At 33.6% G+C, this 18,688-nt stretch overlaps 3 protein-coding genes across 4 annotated transcripts; all 3 read right to left on the reverse strand.

Moving 5' to 3' along the window:
• Nucleotides 1–6,078: 6,078 nt before the first annotated feature.
• LOC100787837 (uncharacterized) lies at nucleotides 6,079–6,815 on the reverse strand. Its single transcript, XM_003516540.5, has one exon. The coding sequence runs from the start codon at nucleotides 6,740–6,742 to the stop codon at nucleotides 6,263–6,265; it is 480 nt and encodes a 159-aa protein (XP_003516588.1). The 5' UTR covers nucleotides 6,743–6,815; the 3' UTR covers nucleotides 6,079–6,262.
• A 4,507-nt stretch (nucleotides 6,816–11,322) lies between these two features.
• Nucleotides 11,323–13,472, reverse strand: LOC100788377 (pentatricopeptide repeat-containing protein At2g29760, chloroplastic). Its single transcript, XM_003516541.5, has one exon. It carries the CDS (start codon nucleotides 13,391–13,393, stop codon nucleotides 11,390–11,392), a length of 2,004 nt encoding a protein of 667 aa, XP_003516589.1. The 5' UTR covers nucleotides 13,394–13,472; the 3' UTR covers nucleotides 11,323–11,389.
• Nucleotides 13,473–15,126: 1,654 nt separating this feature from the next.
• LOC100819922 (CASP-like protein At4g37235-like) lies at nucleotides 15,127–17,400 on the reverse strand. 2 transcript variants are annotated; one of them, XM_006572840.4, is made up of 4 exons: nucleotides 17,222–17,400; nucleotides 16,846–17,027; nucleotides 15,598–15,730; nucleotides 15,127–15,512 (listed from the first exon to the last, which is right to left on the reverse strand). In XM_006572840.4, the coding sequence occupies exons 2-4, from the start codon at nucleotides 16,974–16,976 to the stop codon at nucleotides 15,318–15,320; spliced, it is 459 nt and encodes a 152-aa protein (XP_006572903.1). In that variant the 5' UTR covers nucleotides 16,977–17,027; nucleotides 17,222–17,400; the 3' UTR covers nucleotides 15,127–15,317.
• Between the last annotated feature and the right edge of the window lie 1,288 nt (nucleotides 17,401–18,688).

Here is an 18,688-nt window from a genome sequence, read left to right on the forward strand (position 1 = left end):
ACACACACCCGAAAGTTCACCTCCTATTCATGCACCAACTTTAACAGCTACTCAGTGCCAATAATTGATTTCTTTCTTAACCAATCATATGAAAACCGAATGTACAATTGATGTCGTAGCCACAAATGTTATAGGTATTTGTATGAATGCTGCCTTCAATAATGATCACCACACTTGGATAATTGATACTGAGGCTACCTCTCACATTTGTTGTTTCAAAGAATTGTTTAATTCATATACTGTCATTTTCAATTCGCATGTCCTACTGCCTAATGCCACGAAAGTTAAAGTAGAAGGAATAGGCAGTATTCAGATTAATGAAGACATTTTCTTGCATAATGTTCTGTTCATACCTACATTCAAATTTAATCTCCTCTCCCTTGTCACTCTTATCAATACTAATCCTTTTCGATTTACAATGGAACCTAACTCCTTTGTTTTACAGGACCTCAAGACCTTGAGGAGGATTGTCCCTGCTAAGCAAAAGCAAGGATTAGTGGTTTTTGAGTTTCCCAAACACAGTCTTTGTTCAAAATATGTGAATATTTGTAATAATGTCTCATATGAAATCTGGCATAGAAGATTAGGCCATATACCCATTCCTGTATACAAGATAATTGCTAATAAAATGGACCTTACTTCTGTAGATTCTAGTTATCATTGTAGCATTTGTCATATTGCCAAACAAAATAGACTCCCTTTCCCAAATCCCAATAGATTCAGTGAACATTGTTTTGACTTTATTCATGCTGACATATGGGGACCTTTTAGGCACCTCACTCATGATGGTTTTAGTTACTTCTTAACTTTAGTTGATGATAAAAGTAGGTTCACATGGATATATATGCTTAAGAATAAATCTGATTGTATTACTGTTATACCTTAGTTCTTTTCCTGTGTTGAGAATCAATTCAAAACTAGTATTAAGGTCTGATAATGCTAGAGAACTGGTTTTCAAAGATTTTTTCCTTCAAAAAGGTGTCTTACATCAATTTTCATGTGTAGAGAGACCCAACAAAATAGTGTGGTAGAAAGAAAACACCTACATATATTAAACATTGCTAGGACTTTATTGCATCAATCTAATGTTCCTATAAAAGTGTGGGGAGAATGTGTTAAATCTGCTGTCTTTCTGATGAATAGAACACCAAGTCCTATTTTGCAACACAAATCTCCTTATGAAATTCTGCATCAACAACTGCCTAATTATTCTGATTTCAGGACCTTTGGAACTCTATGTTATGTATCTAATGTTCTATCCACACGACACAAGTTCAGTCCAAGAGCTACTGCAGTAGTTTTCATAGGCTATCCTCATGGATATAAAGGCTACAAGTTGTTAGACTCGACCACTCTCGAAACTTTTATATCAAGGGACGTGAAGTCCTATGAACACATCTTTTCTTTCAAAGACAAAGATTCTACAACAAGGTCCACTAATCCTCTCAGCCCTCACATTACTCCAAATCTGATCACTCCAAGCACTTGTGATGATTCTGACCCTACACACACACCATACCATCATTTAGCTACCGCCCAACAAGAAACCTATCACCTGCAAATGGTTATTCAAACTGAAATTGAACTCAAATGGAACTGTGGCAAAACACAAGGCAAGACTTGTAGTGCGTGGTTTCACACAACAATATGGCCTAGATTTCAAAGAGAACTTTTCCCCTGTGGCTAAGATTACTACTCTCAGACTCCTTTTGTCTCTTGCTGCTTCCCAGCATTGGCACCTAGCTCAGCTAGATGTGAACAATGCATTCCTTAATGGTAGCTTGGATGAAGAAATCTACATGCAAATCCCTCAAGGCTACAACCATGTACCACCTTCTTGATCATCTGCACCTCTTGTCTGTAGGCTGAATAAGTCTATTTATGGCCTGAAGCAAGCTTCAAGAAGCTGGTTCAATAAGTTTGGCACCACATTGACCTCTCAAAAATACATTCAGTCAAAGCATGATTACACCTTGTTCACCAAAGGAACATGTTCATCATTCATAGCCATTATGGTCTATGTTGATGACATTGTCATTGCCAGCCCGGCTAAAACAGCTATTCACTCTGCAAAAGTCATGCTTTAGCAATACTTCAAATTAAAAGATTTGAGTGATCTAAAATTCTTCCTTGGCCTTGAACTCTCAAGATCTCAAGTAGGAATATTCATGTGCCAGAGACATTATACTATGTCTATTTTGGAGGACACTGGAATGCTTGCTTGTAAGCCATCTGCAGTTCCTATGGCAGCTGATCTAAAATTGAATGCAGAATCAGGCTCACAACTTCCAGATCTAGAAGCTTATAGAAGACTAATTGGAAAACTTCTCTACCTAACCATCTCAAGGCTTGATATTTGTTACACTGTTCACAAACTAAGCCAGTTTGTATCTGATCCTCGCTCAGGACACATGAATGCTGCCAACATCCTGCTAAGATACCTTAAGCACACAACTGGACAAGGGGTCCTCTTTAAGACCAAATCAGACACATCACTCCATGCTTATGTAGATGCAGATTGGGGTTCATGTCTTGACAGGGGAAAGTCGACAACTGGATATTGTATTTTCTTTGGAAATTCATTGATTTCCTGGAAGGCAAAGAAACAGAAGACAGTTAGTAAATCTTCCGCAGAAGCAGAATATCGAGCTTTATCATTTGTGTCAAGTGAGCTTACTTGGCTGTGAAACTTGCTAAATGATTTCAACATTACGATATCATTTGCAGTTGTCTACTGTGACAACAAAGAAGCAATCTACATTGCTACAAACCCCACATACCATGAAAGAACCAAGCACTTAGAGATTGATTTACATTATGTCAGAGAACAAGTTGATAAAGGAGCACTAAAGCTGATTCATGTCAGGAAATATCATCAACTAGCAGATGTTTTCACAAAATCTTTGCCTCGAAGTGCTTTTCTCAGCATAATTTCCAAGTTGGGTATCGAGAATATCTTTCTCCCATCTTGAGGGGAGTATTGGCATTGTTAGTTATAACTAATTATAATTAGTTTGTTGGTTATTTTTTGTTAGAGCTTATTAGTTATTTCTATTAGTCATCTTGCTTGTATATATACCTACAAAGGTCTTTTCTATATATAGTTAACAGATTACTTTTTCAATATAGTTTTCTTCCTCCTAATATTTTCCTCTGTTCATGAGTTTCAATACTAACAGCCCACGGTAATGTTGGTAGACCAACACCATAGACTTGACCGTAAATCAAAAGTGTTTTATTACTCTCCTCCATTCTTTCCTCGGTTTTATGCTATGCAAAGTACTAAATGCATGCTACTTCTCGCTCAACTTTACCTGAATTTTAAATATGCAAGCGACATTCAGTGGGACTAGTTTTACAAGGGTGTTGTATTGTGTGGATTCTAAAATTTATGGTGTTCACATAGAATTTGGTACTACTTTTTAGGTATCTCATGGGCACCAATTTGAAAAATAATGTTTGTAATAAATCTGAATTAATTACACATTTTATTTCAGAAGTTATAGTCATAAGTGAACCCCTGATTTTGAATCACGACATTCAATGGGACTAGTTTTATATAGAGAAACCCTCTTATATACAATACAATTATAATTTTAATTCTTCAGTTTTTCTTAAAAGAATTTTAATTCTTCAGTTTATAGTAAGATAATATCTTTACATATTCCCTTATTTTTCATTAAGTACCTGATTTTTTTCCATTAAAAATCACTTACCACTAATCTATTTTACTTTATATTTAATATTTTCATCACTATTAGTTTCCTTATTTCTTATATATCCTTAGCAATTACTGTTACGGATAGGATTGACTAAGATATTATAATATTTGTTTAATAAAAATTATAAAATTGACTTGATATTCAAGAGATAATAAAAAAAGAGAACTTGAATTCAAATCCTTTTCATTAATAAATTAATAGTTAATATTGATCTTTAAAAAAAACTGTTTAATGAATTACTCATATATATATATATGGGATTTTGTACATACTAATTAGTTATATATCAAATGTGATTTTTTTTTCAATAATTTATTTTATATTTTTATTCAAAACATTTTTTAAATGATTTAATTTATTCATATATAATTCGTTGAGAAACGACATGTTATTTGCAAATTCTAATCATTATTTTAATTTCAAATGAATTGTGTAAATTACTTTTTTTTTTCTTTTGAAACTAGAAAGTATTGATGGAATGAACCCATATTTTGTCAGAAATTAAATTCGATTTGGCATGACTGTACCCTAGTTATAAATCATGGCATCATGACAGCTGTACAAGGCAGAGCATTCTCCATGCACTAAACTTAATTGTCATATTAATTAGTGACAACCTAATATGTAATTAATTTACCAACTGTGGGACCTCATTCTCCCAATTATTCCACATCTAACCAAAATAGAAATATAGAATGGCATGGTCCAATTACAAACCTTATTCAGGTTCGGTAAGTGTGTAGTAATAGTAACTAGTACGTGCTGAGTGGTCACATTTGCCATTGTCACGACGGTAGGATTTTATATGCAGCACCTTCCCAAGTTGCGCGTATCTTCTTATTTTGGGCACTCATCCATCATCATCATCTCGGCCTGTAACTGCAACTCTCTACTGTGTGCATGCACAAGAGATGGGGGCTCTGTTTAATTCACTCTCATTGGCTCGTTTGTGCTAGGACCCATATGAATATGAGTCATGACAAGTCCATGCCAATATGATATACTATTATTGTTACCGTACGACCAGGCTTGTTACAGCTGTAAACAATTCCACAACGGACAGATAGTACTCACCTAATGGCTAATACCCTCACCCCACTCTGACTCGTTTTATTGGGTCCGGCATGGCCTATGGTTTCTATGCCAAATTGTACTCTTTACTTGCTTCTCCACCACTCTATGCTATCTTGGGTACCCACCTTTTAGTTTTACGCATAAAATGGAGACATTTCATTGGCTCAACCAAGATTTCTTCTCCTTCCTTCAATCGTTCTATACCATGCCAATCCTCCTATTGTCCATTCTCTTCAACACTCACCCGTTTGGTATCTTATATATCAAATTATTGTTCGCCGTGGATCTCTTTAATTCAATTTTATATATAGTACTACAAACTGTAATAGCCTCAACTGTGCAACCTTTGAAAGAATTGGATCGATGTGAAAAGTCCAAAACGGGAAAAGAACATTTTACATGCATAATTATATTTTTTTTGTCCCATCTCTTTGGAGTTTAACCTTTAACAAATGCCTGAGGATCGGATAAGGATAAGGTTACGTTCGTCAACCCATTCAATCATACTTAGGTTTGCTTATTTAACCCTTTGAGTAATCCATCCGAAAATGTATTCCGTCGTTTTTCTCATTTCACCATCGAACCAGAATTCCTTCCGTCGTTTTTTGATCTCACCTCATTCTTGCTATCTGTTTTTTATGCTGTCCTCTACTACGTTCTACTTTTGTCGCAACACGACTACACGAGGCAGTCTTTATCTTAGTTTGCATTATTATGTATACAATTCTTCCGTGTGAAGTCGTATTTGATTTATAATTATAATTCTATATAATCACGGGTTACACTCATGACTGTACCCACGATTATAAGGCTGCTAATTAATTAACTACTGCCAGTAGTTACTATATATACAGGCATGAGTCATTACACTTATATTACTGTTCATAAATAATTTTGAAAACAAATTAATAAAAGTATTTTTTTATAAAATTGATTTTGAAGTACAATAATTTATATATGTTTGAATGTTTTTATTATAAAATTAAATTAAAAGTAAAATTCAGTGAAAATAATTTTATGCAACACAAAACCTGTTCGAAATTGCTTAAATTCATAATCCCACACAATAAAAATAATCTTTTATAAAAAATAATATAAACTCTAATAGAATTATTTAAACACGCCTTTTTCTCCAAATCTATAATATAATTATATATTCAGAGCTAAAACTTAAGAATGGAAATGTAATATATATATATATATATATATATATATATATATATATATATATATATATATATATATATATATAACACGATTTTGCGGTCATCTCTCCAAGATAGAATATGAATATGAATATCCATTTGGTTCAACTCTCCAAGATTAGAATCTAATCGCTTCCATTGTTTCCTAAAACAAGCTCTACAATGTCCAAAATTTTATAATATTACTTTTTAATAGAAAAAAAACTATTTATATACAAACGAACAAAATCACCGGCGTATAATTTTCTTCGGAAACTGCCCCTACTCCGGAATGGAGCTCAACAACGCTGCAAATCCCCCCTTACCACCGGCACCAGCGGTGGTCCTTCCTCTTCCACCGCCAGCAGCGAGTGCGGGAGACACGCGCTTAGGGTTAGAGTCATATTCGTTAGAGAACAAAATCTGTTTCCGGCGAGAGCCGCATTTGTCGGCAGTTTTCATGAGCGCGGAGCTGGCCTTGACGGCCAATGCGGCCATCTCGTGCGGCTGCAAGGGGTGCCTCAAGCGGCTCAACGGAAGCGCGAAATAGAGCTGACCGGGTTGCAGAACTTGGTCCTCGTCGATGGCGGAAACGACGTCGCCGAATTCCATTTCGTCGGAGTTGCATATGAAGCACGCGGGATACTTCTGCAAGAGGAACGAAACCTTAACCGGGTACGAGAACTCCTGCAGCCTCCCGTCTTGCAGCACAAGCTTCGCCGTGGCAACCTGAGTCGAATCGGAGGAGCTGCAGTTTCCCATTATGGTGATTCACTGAGTCCGGTGGGTGGTGACAACTCGGTAGAAGCGGAATGAACAAATGATGATAATGAGTTGGAGAAGGAAGAATTAGGGCGGAGAATATATATAGCGAAGGGAGTCAGGGACCACTTTTCCACGTCGGATTTTCTGTTTATATTAATTTTCGAACAGTGGGAATGGCTTTCCAGGCTGTAAGTTGGTGTTGACAGGTTGTAGTACTTGCTCGCATTAGTGTGCCAACATGACCCTATTCTCCACATTGTCCTTGTATTTACGGCTTCTGCCACTGCGTTTTGTTTTCAATTCAAGCAAGTGGAAAATGTGAGGTGTGGGGAGGACCAACAAATCACGTGAAGGGCGGTGTTTTTTTCACCCTGCTGCTGTTATACCTTCATTTCCTCATCTTCTTCTCCTTCTTAATTAAGCAAGGCCTATTCACGTCACACCTCCCAGTTTCAATTTAACTTGAGTCAAGTTAAATATTTTGTTATAATAACATTAGTATTGGAGTTACTTTACACTATTAAAACAATAATACATTATCCATGTTCTTAGTGTAAAGTAAATCTTGGAATAGTTTGTCAGATTTTAACCTATGTTGAACTCAAGGGCTCAAATAAGTATGAGGGAATAATAATAATTATGTTTTGGAATAGCACGCCATCGCGTTCGACAGGAGGATAATAAAACTTATTCAATGCATGGCAAAACGCAAAAAAAAAAAGAGAATAAAACTATGCCTCGTTTTTTTTCTTCCTTTTGTCGTTTGCTTTTGTCCTAACACGTGAAAATCAATCTCTGGCTCTCTCGCTAGTCGCAATGTACATTATGAGCACTTTATTTCATAATGACGATGTTGAGAGATTTGCCAGACTGACTTTAGTGTTTTGTTTTTCTTTATTATTAAAAAGTAGTACTTACATGGTAAAAGGTGAGAGATCCCGCTTTTCGCGATATCATGTTGAAAATTAGAGAATTGTTAGGTCAATATTAATGCTACCAATACCATATATATCAAACAGTTTAGTGCTTTTATACAACACTACGTATCGTGCGTGTTAATTTGAGGCCCATCATTGTTGAATGAGGTTATTATTATGCTTGTGGGTAATTTTAATATTCAGTGAGCATATGGATACTATCAAATTTTATGTCATTATATGGGTTGGAGTATAATTGGGAGGGGCAACAAATACCGAAGTGTGTGGAGAGTGGCAGGAGAAGAGGACGTGGCAAGTAGAGAAGTCGATGATGCCTAGCTGCAAAGGCTGATGAGAAGCCACGTGGAGGAAAGGACTTTGGGAATCGTAAATCAGACAAATAAAACAATTCTAACAATAATTGATAAATGTAACAAAAAAAACAATAATTGAAAAATAATTAAGATAGATTGTGGAAGCAGAAACACTCCGACAGAAGCTGGCGTAAGGTGATCTGGGTTGAACCCCTAGCCTCCCCCGGCACCAGAACTCATTCCTGCTACTACTTTGCTTCTTATGCAACATTTTAATTTTTTATATGCAGAAATAGATTATGTTAGTAATGAATATTCCTATCTTTTACTTTCAAATAGTAACAGCAAACATACTACTGTGTACTGCATAGATTAAGAATAACACCTACCTTCATTGATTTCACTCTTTCTTGAATGTTATGCTGAATCTAATCAAGAAATTCTTCTCTACGAAGTAAAGAGAAAGTACATCAATGCCTCCCTTTATGTGATTCTCAGTGGGGAACTAAAGTGCAATAATCTTTTTTTCAATGTGTGTAAATTCGAGATTCATGATGTCATTGTTGTTCAAGAGGACTTGTCTTTCTTTTCCTTTAAAATATTTGATTGTTATATTAATAATGATCGACCTGACCCACCCCTCAAACCATAGCATGAAGCTTCTTCACTAATTCCCTTCCCCACTCAATCATGGCCTATATCGTGAGAGAAGGTCCACCTGAGAATTCTTTTTCTATTTTAATTTTTCAAAATAATATTCCTTTTATACCTTTTTCACATCCCGACACTAAAGGCCAAATAAAAAACTGTAACGTTATAATAAATTCATTAATTTATTCATTTTTATAGATTTTTCAATATTTTAATATGTATTTAGATAATTAGATCAGTTTTCCAAATATTTTAAAATTCCTTTATAGAAAATACTCTTTCTAATTTATGAAAAGGTATTGTAATGCTTTTTCTTTTTTTAACTTTTTACTCTTAAAACTAATATATGTTTTGGGAAATAATATAATCTTCCATTTCAGTTATTTCATGATAAGAAAATAGATATGTGATCTATAAAAACGTTTAAATATATTTTAGTACTTGTAATTTGTCATTTTTTTTTGCTTTTTTCCTTGTAAAATTATTTTTATTTTTTAGTTGTTGCAAATTATATTTATTTTATTTTTAGTTCTTAAAGTACCTTAGATGAAAAAAAGTGTTCTTTAAAATGTTATAAAAACGAAAAATATAACAAATAAAATTTATAAGGATTAAAAATAAAAAATAAATAAAAATACAAAATTATAAGGACTAAAAGATATTTAAACCTTATAAAAATAAACAAAAAAATAATACAACGAGTCTCACTATTTTTAAAAAATATTTTCATCATATTTCTCTCAAAATTAACAATTCATTAATTGTTTTTGGTTTTACCAGAAATATTTAAAATTTCTTATTTAACACAACTAATTCTCTGTCACCAAGTTAATCCATTTTGGGATAAAGGAAAATATCATATTTTTTGAGTTGAAAGTAAAATCTAATGTTGTGAAAAGGACACTCATACTTATTCTTGACTCTCGAAAATGACTTGGTGATTATCTACCTGTCACTATAAATTTTCTGTTTATCTTGAGACTATCGTGTACTTAGATTCAACTCTTTAATTTTAGAGCTTGTAATGACATGTTACACTATTAATTCTGACATGGTCATGTTTAAAAGAAAGCGGATCGCAAATTACCAAAAGTACGTATTTGAGCAAAATCCCTTGTCAGTCTTGGTGTTTGTTTCCTTTCGCCATTTACAAAGTTTGAAGGTTGAGTTGGAAGTATTGTGACACGTTTACGGCATGAATAATGGTGGGGGAGGTGGGGAGAATCAATAGCCACTGTAATTATATAAAGGACAAATGGTAGAGCCCGACATTTATAGAAAGTACCCACCTGTATTATTTAGTACTTTAATGAAATTAAGTCTTATTAAAAAATTAAACCATTTTTTTAAATGTCAACTGATAAGAACATTGTTTTCGATAAATATAATAAAAAAGAAAATTTGGTTTCTCAAAATAATTTTTCTTTGCTTAAAAACATTTCTCTCTCCATTCGTATATATACACTCATTCTTCTTGATTAATTAAAAATAACAATTGTTACATTTCTTAAAAAAAAAAAAGTCACTTGGGACGGTGTACTTAAAAAGGAATCACTAGAAATACATAGGATTAGTTAATGATCAAAGTATCTTTTGTATCTGATTGGTCATGTGCGCACGGTGCATTGAATGCAGGAATATAATGCATGGCATCACAGATTTGTTATCGATGGGATGTTGGGGGAATGGTACTCATGTTGTACTGTCCAATTGACCATTCTAAAGTCTCCTATATTTTGAGAGGTCAAAATTTGGGCACGCCAACGATGCTGGCATAAAGTGTTGGATATGAAGGAAGTTTCATGGTTATGACTATGCTCAATTTTATAATCAAATATCCGATTCGACCAAAGATACAAAAAGCTATATCGCAATTATCATAATGTCATCGTACTTGGAAAATCCAATAGTCTGACATAACAAAGATTAGTGTTGTTGTTTGTGTATGTTTTTAAGTCTAAGTACAAATTACAAAATATATTATAATGCTTAATGTCTTACTGCCGGCAGGTGGAGTTGATTTATATGCTTCCAAATCCAACTAATTTGGCCAAGATACACCAATATATTGCACGATTATAGTCTATAGACTCTTATTATTGGACAGGAGGATTTTCGTTGAGGTCCCTCTACAATCTATCATGAATCATTCCCCTTTAATTAATCAATACATGAATGTTGAAGGCTTGAAGCACGCACACACGCACGCTGCGTGAAATAATCATTGGTTTGTTGTGAGTAAATTATAGAAGTTTTTTTTTTTTTTTTCCAGAAAATTATAGGAGAAGTTAATCATAAGAAGTTTGAATCCGGGAGACCGGGTCGCGTTTTTGAAAGGCTAAAAACTTTTCAAACTGACTTCAACAAATTATACAGCATCCATACATGCCAACGAAACACGCATTTGAGACTAAGTTAAAATAGATTCATTCTATTAATAACAATTCTATAGCCAACTAAGGAGTGTTAACCCCCCTTCAACAATGAACAATGTCGGATCATGAATATAAGCTCCTGCTGATTTTAATGTTGAAAAATCAATTATTACACTTTTCAAAGAAAACACATGGCTTATATACAAGAAAGAAGTTGACTTCTTTTTTTCTTTTTGTTTCAATAGAAGACGACATTTATGTCATTTAAAGTAATGTTGATTTCATGCATCAAACAAGAGAAGACTCGAAAAACTTTAGAGTTGGAATGGAACGATCATTTCATTTTATGAAGCTAATACCATTCCATCCAAAAAACTTGATGCTGGATTAAATATTGCTAGAGTAGTAAATTTCCTCCACCTCAGAAGATTTACATGGATATCCTACAGACTTTAGATGATCCATTAATTGATCCAATATGGAGTATATACCAGTTGAAGCACAATGCCTTTTGTCATCCACCATGAATTGATAGCAACAGCCATCGATTTCAATGAAGCTAATCGCCCTACACTTTTTTATCCCACTGTCATCCATTATTTTCCTGATCTTTTTCATGTCATCCCATCTTTGAGATTCTGAATACATGTTTGAGAGAAGCACATAAAGCCCAGAATTGAATCGTCCTAACTCTAGCAACTGCTTCATGATTTGCTTAGCAATCTCCAGATTCCCATAGATCCTGCAAGCACCAAGCAAAGCACCCCAAACGACAACATCTGGTTTAACGGGCATCTTTTGTATTAGGGTCATTGCTTCTCCTAGGAACCCCCCACGCCCTAAAAGATCAACCATGCATGCATAATGTTCCACACCAGGAGAAATCCTAAAAGTAGAAATCATTATGTCAAAGTAATATCGTCCCATGTCCACAAGACCACTGTGACTACAAGCAGAAAGTAACCCTGTGAAGGTAATCTCATCAGGATAGAGTCCACTAGCTTGCATGCTCTTGAACATCTCAATTGCCTCTTCTCCAAAACCATGCAGAGCAAGTGCTCCAATAATAACATTCCAAGACACCACATTCTTCTCAGGCATCCCAAAGAAGATGTCAATGGCAGTCTGAAGAGCACCACATTTTGCATACATGTCTATTAGGGAGTTACAAAGTGTCACACTCACTGTAATAATATTATCACAAATATAACAGTGGGCTTGTTTTCCCAATGCCAGATCGCCCGTGTTACTGCAGCATGAAAGAATGCTAACAAGAGTTGCATCGTCAGGCATCACACCTGAAATGCACATCCTGTGGAAAAGTTCCACAGCTTCTGTGTACTGCCCTTCTTGAACAAGGCAGCAAATTATTGAATTCCAAGAAACCACATTCTTCACCGGCATGTGATTAAAAATTTGCACAGCATTCTCAACGAGCCCTTGATTAGCATAAGCATTAACCATACTAGTCCAAGAAACAACATCTTTATCGAGCATTTGATCAAAAACATGTTTAGCAAATTGCAAATGCCCGCACTTGGCATACATATCTATGAGGGCATTGGTGACAATTGAATCAATTTCAACTCCAGTAATAACAATATAAAGATGCACAAATCTTCCCAAATCCAAATTACAATGCTTTGAGGAAGCGGAAAGCAAGCTAACCAAGGTGAACACATCAGCCTCCACTCCGAGCTGTAGCATTTCTTGAAACAACAAAATGGCTTCATCGCAAAAGCCCATTTTAGAATACCCAGCAATCATGGAATTCCACGAGACAATAGTCCTGTCAGAAATATCATCAAACACTTGCCGTGCACTTAGTATGAGACGACAAGCAACATATGCTGTCAAAATTGCGTTTTGCACGCAGGCATGAGGCCCCATTCCGAGCTTAATAGCCTGAGCATGAACAATAACAGCTTCCCAATAGAAGGGTTTGGCAGCACAAGCTTTAAGGACAAAGGGGAAGGTGAATTGGTTTGGCATAGGGCCAGCACTCACCATCTGGCGGAAGAGCAACAAAGATTTCATTGGGTCATTACTATTCGAATAGCCCCTTATTAAATGATTGTACATGAATTTATTGGGTTGGGGAATTTGATCGAACAGAAGGTGTGCGTAACGGAGATCACCCTCTTGAACGCAGAGAGAGAGTAGCTTGCCCAGTGTGACAACTTGGGCTGCAAGTCCATGGAGAATGATCTGGGCATGGACAAGCTTGAGTCGTTTCATGGAGGAACATTGGTCCAAGAGATGGTGAAGGGTTTGGTGAGTGGGTGACTTCAACTGGTGCCATATGGTTTTGTTGATTTGTGTTTGTAGAGAGCCAACACAAAAAAGGCGGGAACCAACGCTCGCAGGTTTCAGTTTCAAAGCGGAGAACATGAAATCAAACCAGATATTAGGTTCCCAAGGTTCTTGTGTTTGTATCAATCCTATCTATTCATTTTTCTGCTGTTAATTAAAAAATTATTACAGTGTCTGAGATTTTCTGTTTTATTTTTGGTTAAATTATTAGTTTGGTTATCTGATTTATTATTTAGATTTAATTTCATCATTTATTTTTTTTATACAATTTGTCATTATGTGATTTTCAATTATTACAAAATGTATATATATTTTTCAAAAAATAAATTAATTTTAAAAATTAGAGGATTAAATTAAACAGAAAAAAAATAAAAATTAAATTAAAAAAAAATTAAAAAAAGTCTAAATAATAAATTAGAGATAAAAAATACTAATTTAATATTTATTTTATTTTTCTGTTGTTAATTAAAAAATTATTACAGTTCTGTTTTATTTCGTGTGTCGGTGTGTGTATGATTATAGTGGAAATATGTATTTTAGAATAAAAAGTTTTAATCCTTTAAGAGATTCATCATTCATCTCATCAAAAGCATTTTTTTCTTATTTGGCATAAAAGTTAAGGCTCTATATTGGAAAAGAATATATGTCAAATCAAAAGTATTTGATTGACAAGATAAAATAAATGATTAAAAACAAAAAAATTTAAATTGTGTTTAATCGCAAATTATACAAAAGATAAAATGATGGTGACGTTAAGGATGATTTCAACGTGTAGTCTTTTTCTTGTTGCATGATTGTCGTTCAAAGCTGAATAATATCATCTAAGTAATTAATTGTTCGCATAAAAACCTTATAATTTCTACATTATTTCCTTTAAGCTCTGCGTAGCTATCATATTCATATGTGTGTATATATATATATATATATATATATATATATATATATATAGAAGTTTACTGTTTTTTCAGATAGTAATGTTAAACACTAAAAAAAAAAGATAGTAATAGAAGTTAATCGGATTCGTCAAGATTCAATATTAATCATTGTATTTATAATAAAAAAATATTTGTTGGATAAACCAATATAATATATACCACTTATATACTCCCTCTTTTCCTAATTGTAAGATAATTTTCAGAAATTTTTTTATAAATTAATTTTTTAATTTTTAAATGTATAAATTATTTTTTATATCTTTATTTAATTATTCTCTCCAAACATTAGTGAAAAATCATTAGTGAAAAATAATTAAGTGGATAAAAAGATAAAAAAAATATAATTTTAAAATGATAATACAACTAATTGAAAAATTTAATATGACTAATTAAATTAACTATTTTGTAAGAGATGTAAATTAATTGAAAAAAACTTGTAAATAGGGATAAAAGGAATATTTAAGAGTTAATAAATAATAACAAGCAAGTTCACACCAAAAACAATTTTGAACCCCCCTCCCCTCATAAAAGATATATTGCTTTTCTAAAAATATATTGTGTATAATCCCTTTTATTAACATTTTTAGTTTCACATATATAACATGATTATAGTATTATGCTAATAAATTGCAGGCATGCACATCCTGAAAGTCATGCTATAAATCCAGGAGTTGCAACCAGTTGTACTTGATCAGTATGGAGTCTCCCAAGTCTCATCTGTTAACAAATTTCTGCCCATGGCTTCATTTCTGATTGTGAACATTGTCCTTTTGAGTTGTGAAATATTGGGGTTTCATGTTTTATAATTATCAGAAAAGGAAAGTAGAAAATTGGGGGAGGTGCGGAAGAAAAGCAGGTAGCACTTAAGAGTTGAGAGCCAAGAAACAAACCTTCCATATTTCCCTTGCATTGAAAGAGCAACTATTACATTGTTGAGTATTGACTAATCACAGTAGTCATGAAAATTTTATTTTCAAGAGAACAAAAAATATACATGCCCAAGAGCAAATGACTTTGTCATTTGCACCCTTTTCATTTATCTATACATCAACAGGGAGCAAAATATTTTACAGGGAAGAGAATAGCCAAAAATTGAAAAGAAAGGAAACAAATGAAAGAAACCAAGACAAGAAGGCCATAGCAGCAGACAATTGATATCTACCACATAACTTTGGTGGGCAATGTGATCCTCCAGCTTCTAGCAGAAGATCTGCGATACTGGCTGTAGAACATGCTGCAGCTAGTGACAGATATGACAAAATCTGAAGTATAAAAAAAGTATCCTTAGTGCAGTATGGTAACAGTAACAATGAGGTCTCGTAAGTCTTAGAAACAAGTTGCACGTACCATGTCTCCAAAAAAGATTATCATTATGAGCCTTCGTTGAATCGGTAAATACTGTATGAAGACAGAGTAAGCATCCACCACCAACAATGTTATGTTCCATGGAATTACCAAACCCATGACTGTTACCAAATAGCTGTGGAATAGCATGTATAATGACAAAAATTAAGAATCCCCAGGTGAGGCACATGCATATACGATAACCTTGATAGAATATAAACAGCAAGACACGCCAATATAAGTTCTTAAAATATAATGGCATGCATATACCTAAATCTTTTTCCTTCTGTATTAAATTATCAAATTGCTATATGGACAAACACAGCCCAAGGAGTTGCGCTCTTTTATCACTGCCAAATCATGTGAGAATATGATTTTAGTAGTGCAGACAAATTTTAAAATTTGAAACTCCTCTTCTCCTTTGCCATCATACCAACAATTCCACTTTGATTCTGAAGTGAGGAATGAAAAAGATGTTGGCAAGTACAACTTTGTATTAACCTCATCTAGTGAAAGGTTAAACATAAGTTAAGAAATAATAGAACTCAGTTCATTCTATCTCCTTTCCTAAATCCTACTATTTTCCAAAATTCCACTGACTTATGGAGCTTAGGCCACAGTTTTAGTACACCACTTCAATGCAATTTCTCCTCAATTGGCATATATAAACATTATTTGGCCAAATAGCACAAAATGTTTCTAAGAACCCTCCTCACGTTGGCAGAAAAGCAATTTCAACTTTCAAGGCTCCTAATTGCAATTTCTTGAGAATATGCTGCTGCTCCTATTCTCTAGAAAGTATAAAGAAGGGATCTGCAACATACCAACATTGATTCACCTTTGCAAATTCTAATTTTTAGTAGCATAATGAAAGCTCGACTTTTTGGGTACAGTAGGAGTTACAAGTCCCTTGGTAAGGAGAGACTGAGAGATATAGGTTGCCTAATGGAGAATCAAATAGTTGGGCTACTTTCCCTTGCTCCAGTACCACTCTCTCTAATGCCCACAAACTTATAGGAATCACTGATTCTTTTGATTTCAGGTACCAGTTGATATATTTTGAAAACAACATATCAATATGTAATTCTACTTTCTATGAATCAAATGTTTACAACTCATGAAAGAAGGGAAATATCATTTACTAATAGCATCTTTGGAGGGAGGGAAGGAAAGGTTATAAAGTCGACAAGTGTGACAAAAATTAGGAGAAGCAATTAATTAGATTAATAAAGAGATATAGAAGTGAAGTACCAGAAAGCAGTGTAAGAGTAGAAACCAACGTCCAAACACATGAAGAGAAGGGAAGAAGAAGAGAAAACGGTTTGACCCAAACGAAGAGCCAAGCTGGCGCTGGTGCCAAACGCCCCTGCCAATTCCTCCATCACTCACTCTTTAGTCCTGTAAGATAGGCTCGTGGAACATGCCCAGATTTCCTTGTAACATCAAAAACCAATCAGAAAATCATCTTGGCAAATAAAACAAAAGAAGGACATCAATAAATGAAAACGCAGGTGCAGACAGAAAGGAAAAGGAAGGTTTAGAATATAGATGTAGAAAGAAAATACAGAAAGAGCATAAATAAGACACAGTGTCACACACAAAATAGTAAATTTAATTTTGTTCTTGCTTTTTCTTTAACGGAGAAATGCAGAAGAAAATGAAGTCTTCTGATACGCAAAGTTGAGAAACGACGACAGGGATGGAATTGTCTGTCGAGTACGTAGAATGTGTTCCGTCGGTTGTATTCGGATACCCACCCGAGTCTAAATCATTCAATTTATCAATGCCAACTGGTATAGGATAGTAGCTCATAATTGAGCAGTCAGTGTGTAAATTACTAGAATTTCATATCCAAGTTTGACTGCCCTTTACATTAATTATAGATTGAGATATAATCAATAATTTTGTTGACTTTCGTAATTTATTATAGGTTAACAATACACACAAAAAGACACTATTTATGTTAATATTGTATGAATTTTTTTAGATACACGTATCATAAAAATCAGAATCCTAAAATAATTAGCAAGCAAACAAAAATTACAAACGACTAAACGCATGAATCAAAACTCAAAGCACCAAATTAAAACTAGACAACATTATTCTTTCAATTCTTTTCAAACCTTAGTCTCCTACCTTACTTCTGGGACAAATGCTAAACTATTCCATTTTAATCTTGTTTCCTCAAACCCTTTAGCTCCACTTGCAACATCAAGGTGGCAATGATGGCAAAAGAGTGAGAAAACAACGACTAACTTTGATGTCGCAAGAATTTTCAAGTGATTTGTTGATTTGTGTATTGTAGGCGTAGATTTTGCTTACTATATATCTTTTTTCTCTTTCTTTCTTTTTTTTTTTTAATTTCAAATCCTTTTCTAGTAATTTTAAACTGACAAAATTATTAGCACTTTAGAGTTGCTAGAAAATATAACAAATCAATAATATTTTACTATATAATTATTATGTTAAACTTACCCAAATGAAAAGTTATTTGTTAATCATGATATTTGATTGGATGGATTAAAAATAATTATGAACATAGTTAAGAGACTAAAATTGGTAAGAGAAAAAATATGGAGAGACTAGAAGTAAATTTCATTAAAAGAAATGAGACTAAAAATATTTTTTATAAAAAAAAATTACATGTGAATGTTATATGAAATTAGTTGATGATCTCATAACTCATGACTTCCAATGTGACTATCACACCAATACTTGATAATGAAGACCAAAATTGTTAACAAAGAGATAATTCAAAGATTAACACGAGTCAAAATTTAGATAAAAACTAAAAATCCAAAAAAAAAAAAATAGAGACGAAAAAGATATTAGCCAACAACAATAATTGTTTCATTTTGTATGTCAAAATTTATTTCCTTCTTGCACATTGTTACAAGAACTAAGCGGTGACAGGAGATATTATATAGGTGACTGATCGATTCAGAGCTGCAAGGCTGCTGAAGTTTTATGTTTACCAACAAAATATTATTTACTATGAATTTTTACAAAATAAAAAGATTATATATGTTGATAAAAAGACTAACATATAACTCTTTAATTTAAAGGAAAAAAGTTTATCTGAATTTATTTTAGA

This window comes from Glycine max, chromosome 1, assembly GCF_000004515.6.
Source record: "Glycine max cultivar Williams 82 chromosome 1, Glycine_max_v4.0, whole genome shotgun sequence".
In the NCBI taxonomy this organism is placed as follows: domain Eukaryota; kingdom Viridiplantae; phylum Streptophyta; class Magnoliopsida; order Fabales; family Fabaceae; genus Glycine; species Glycine max.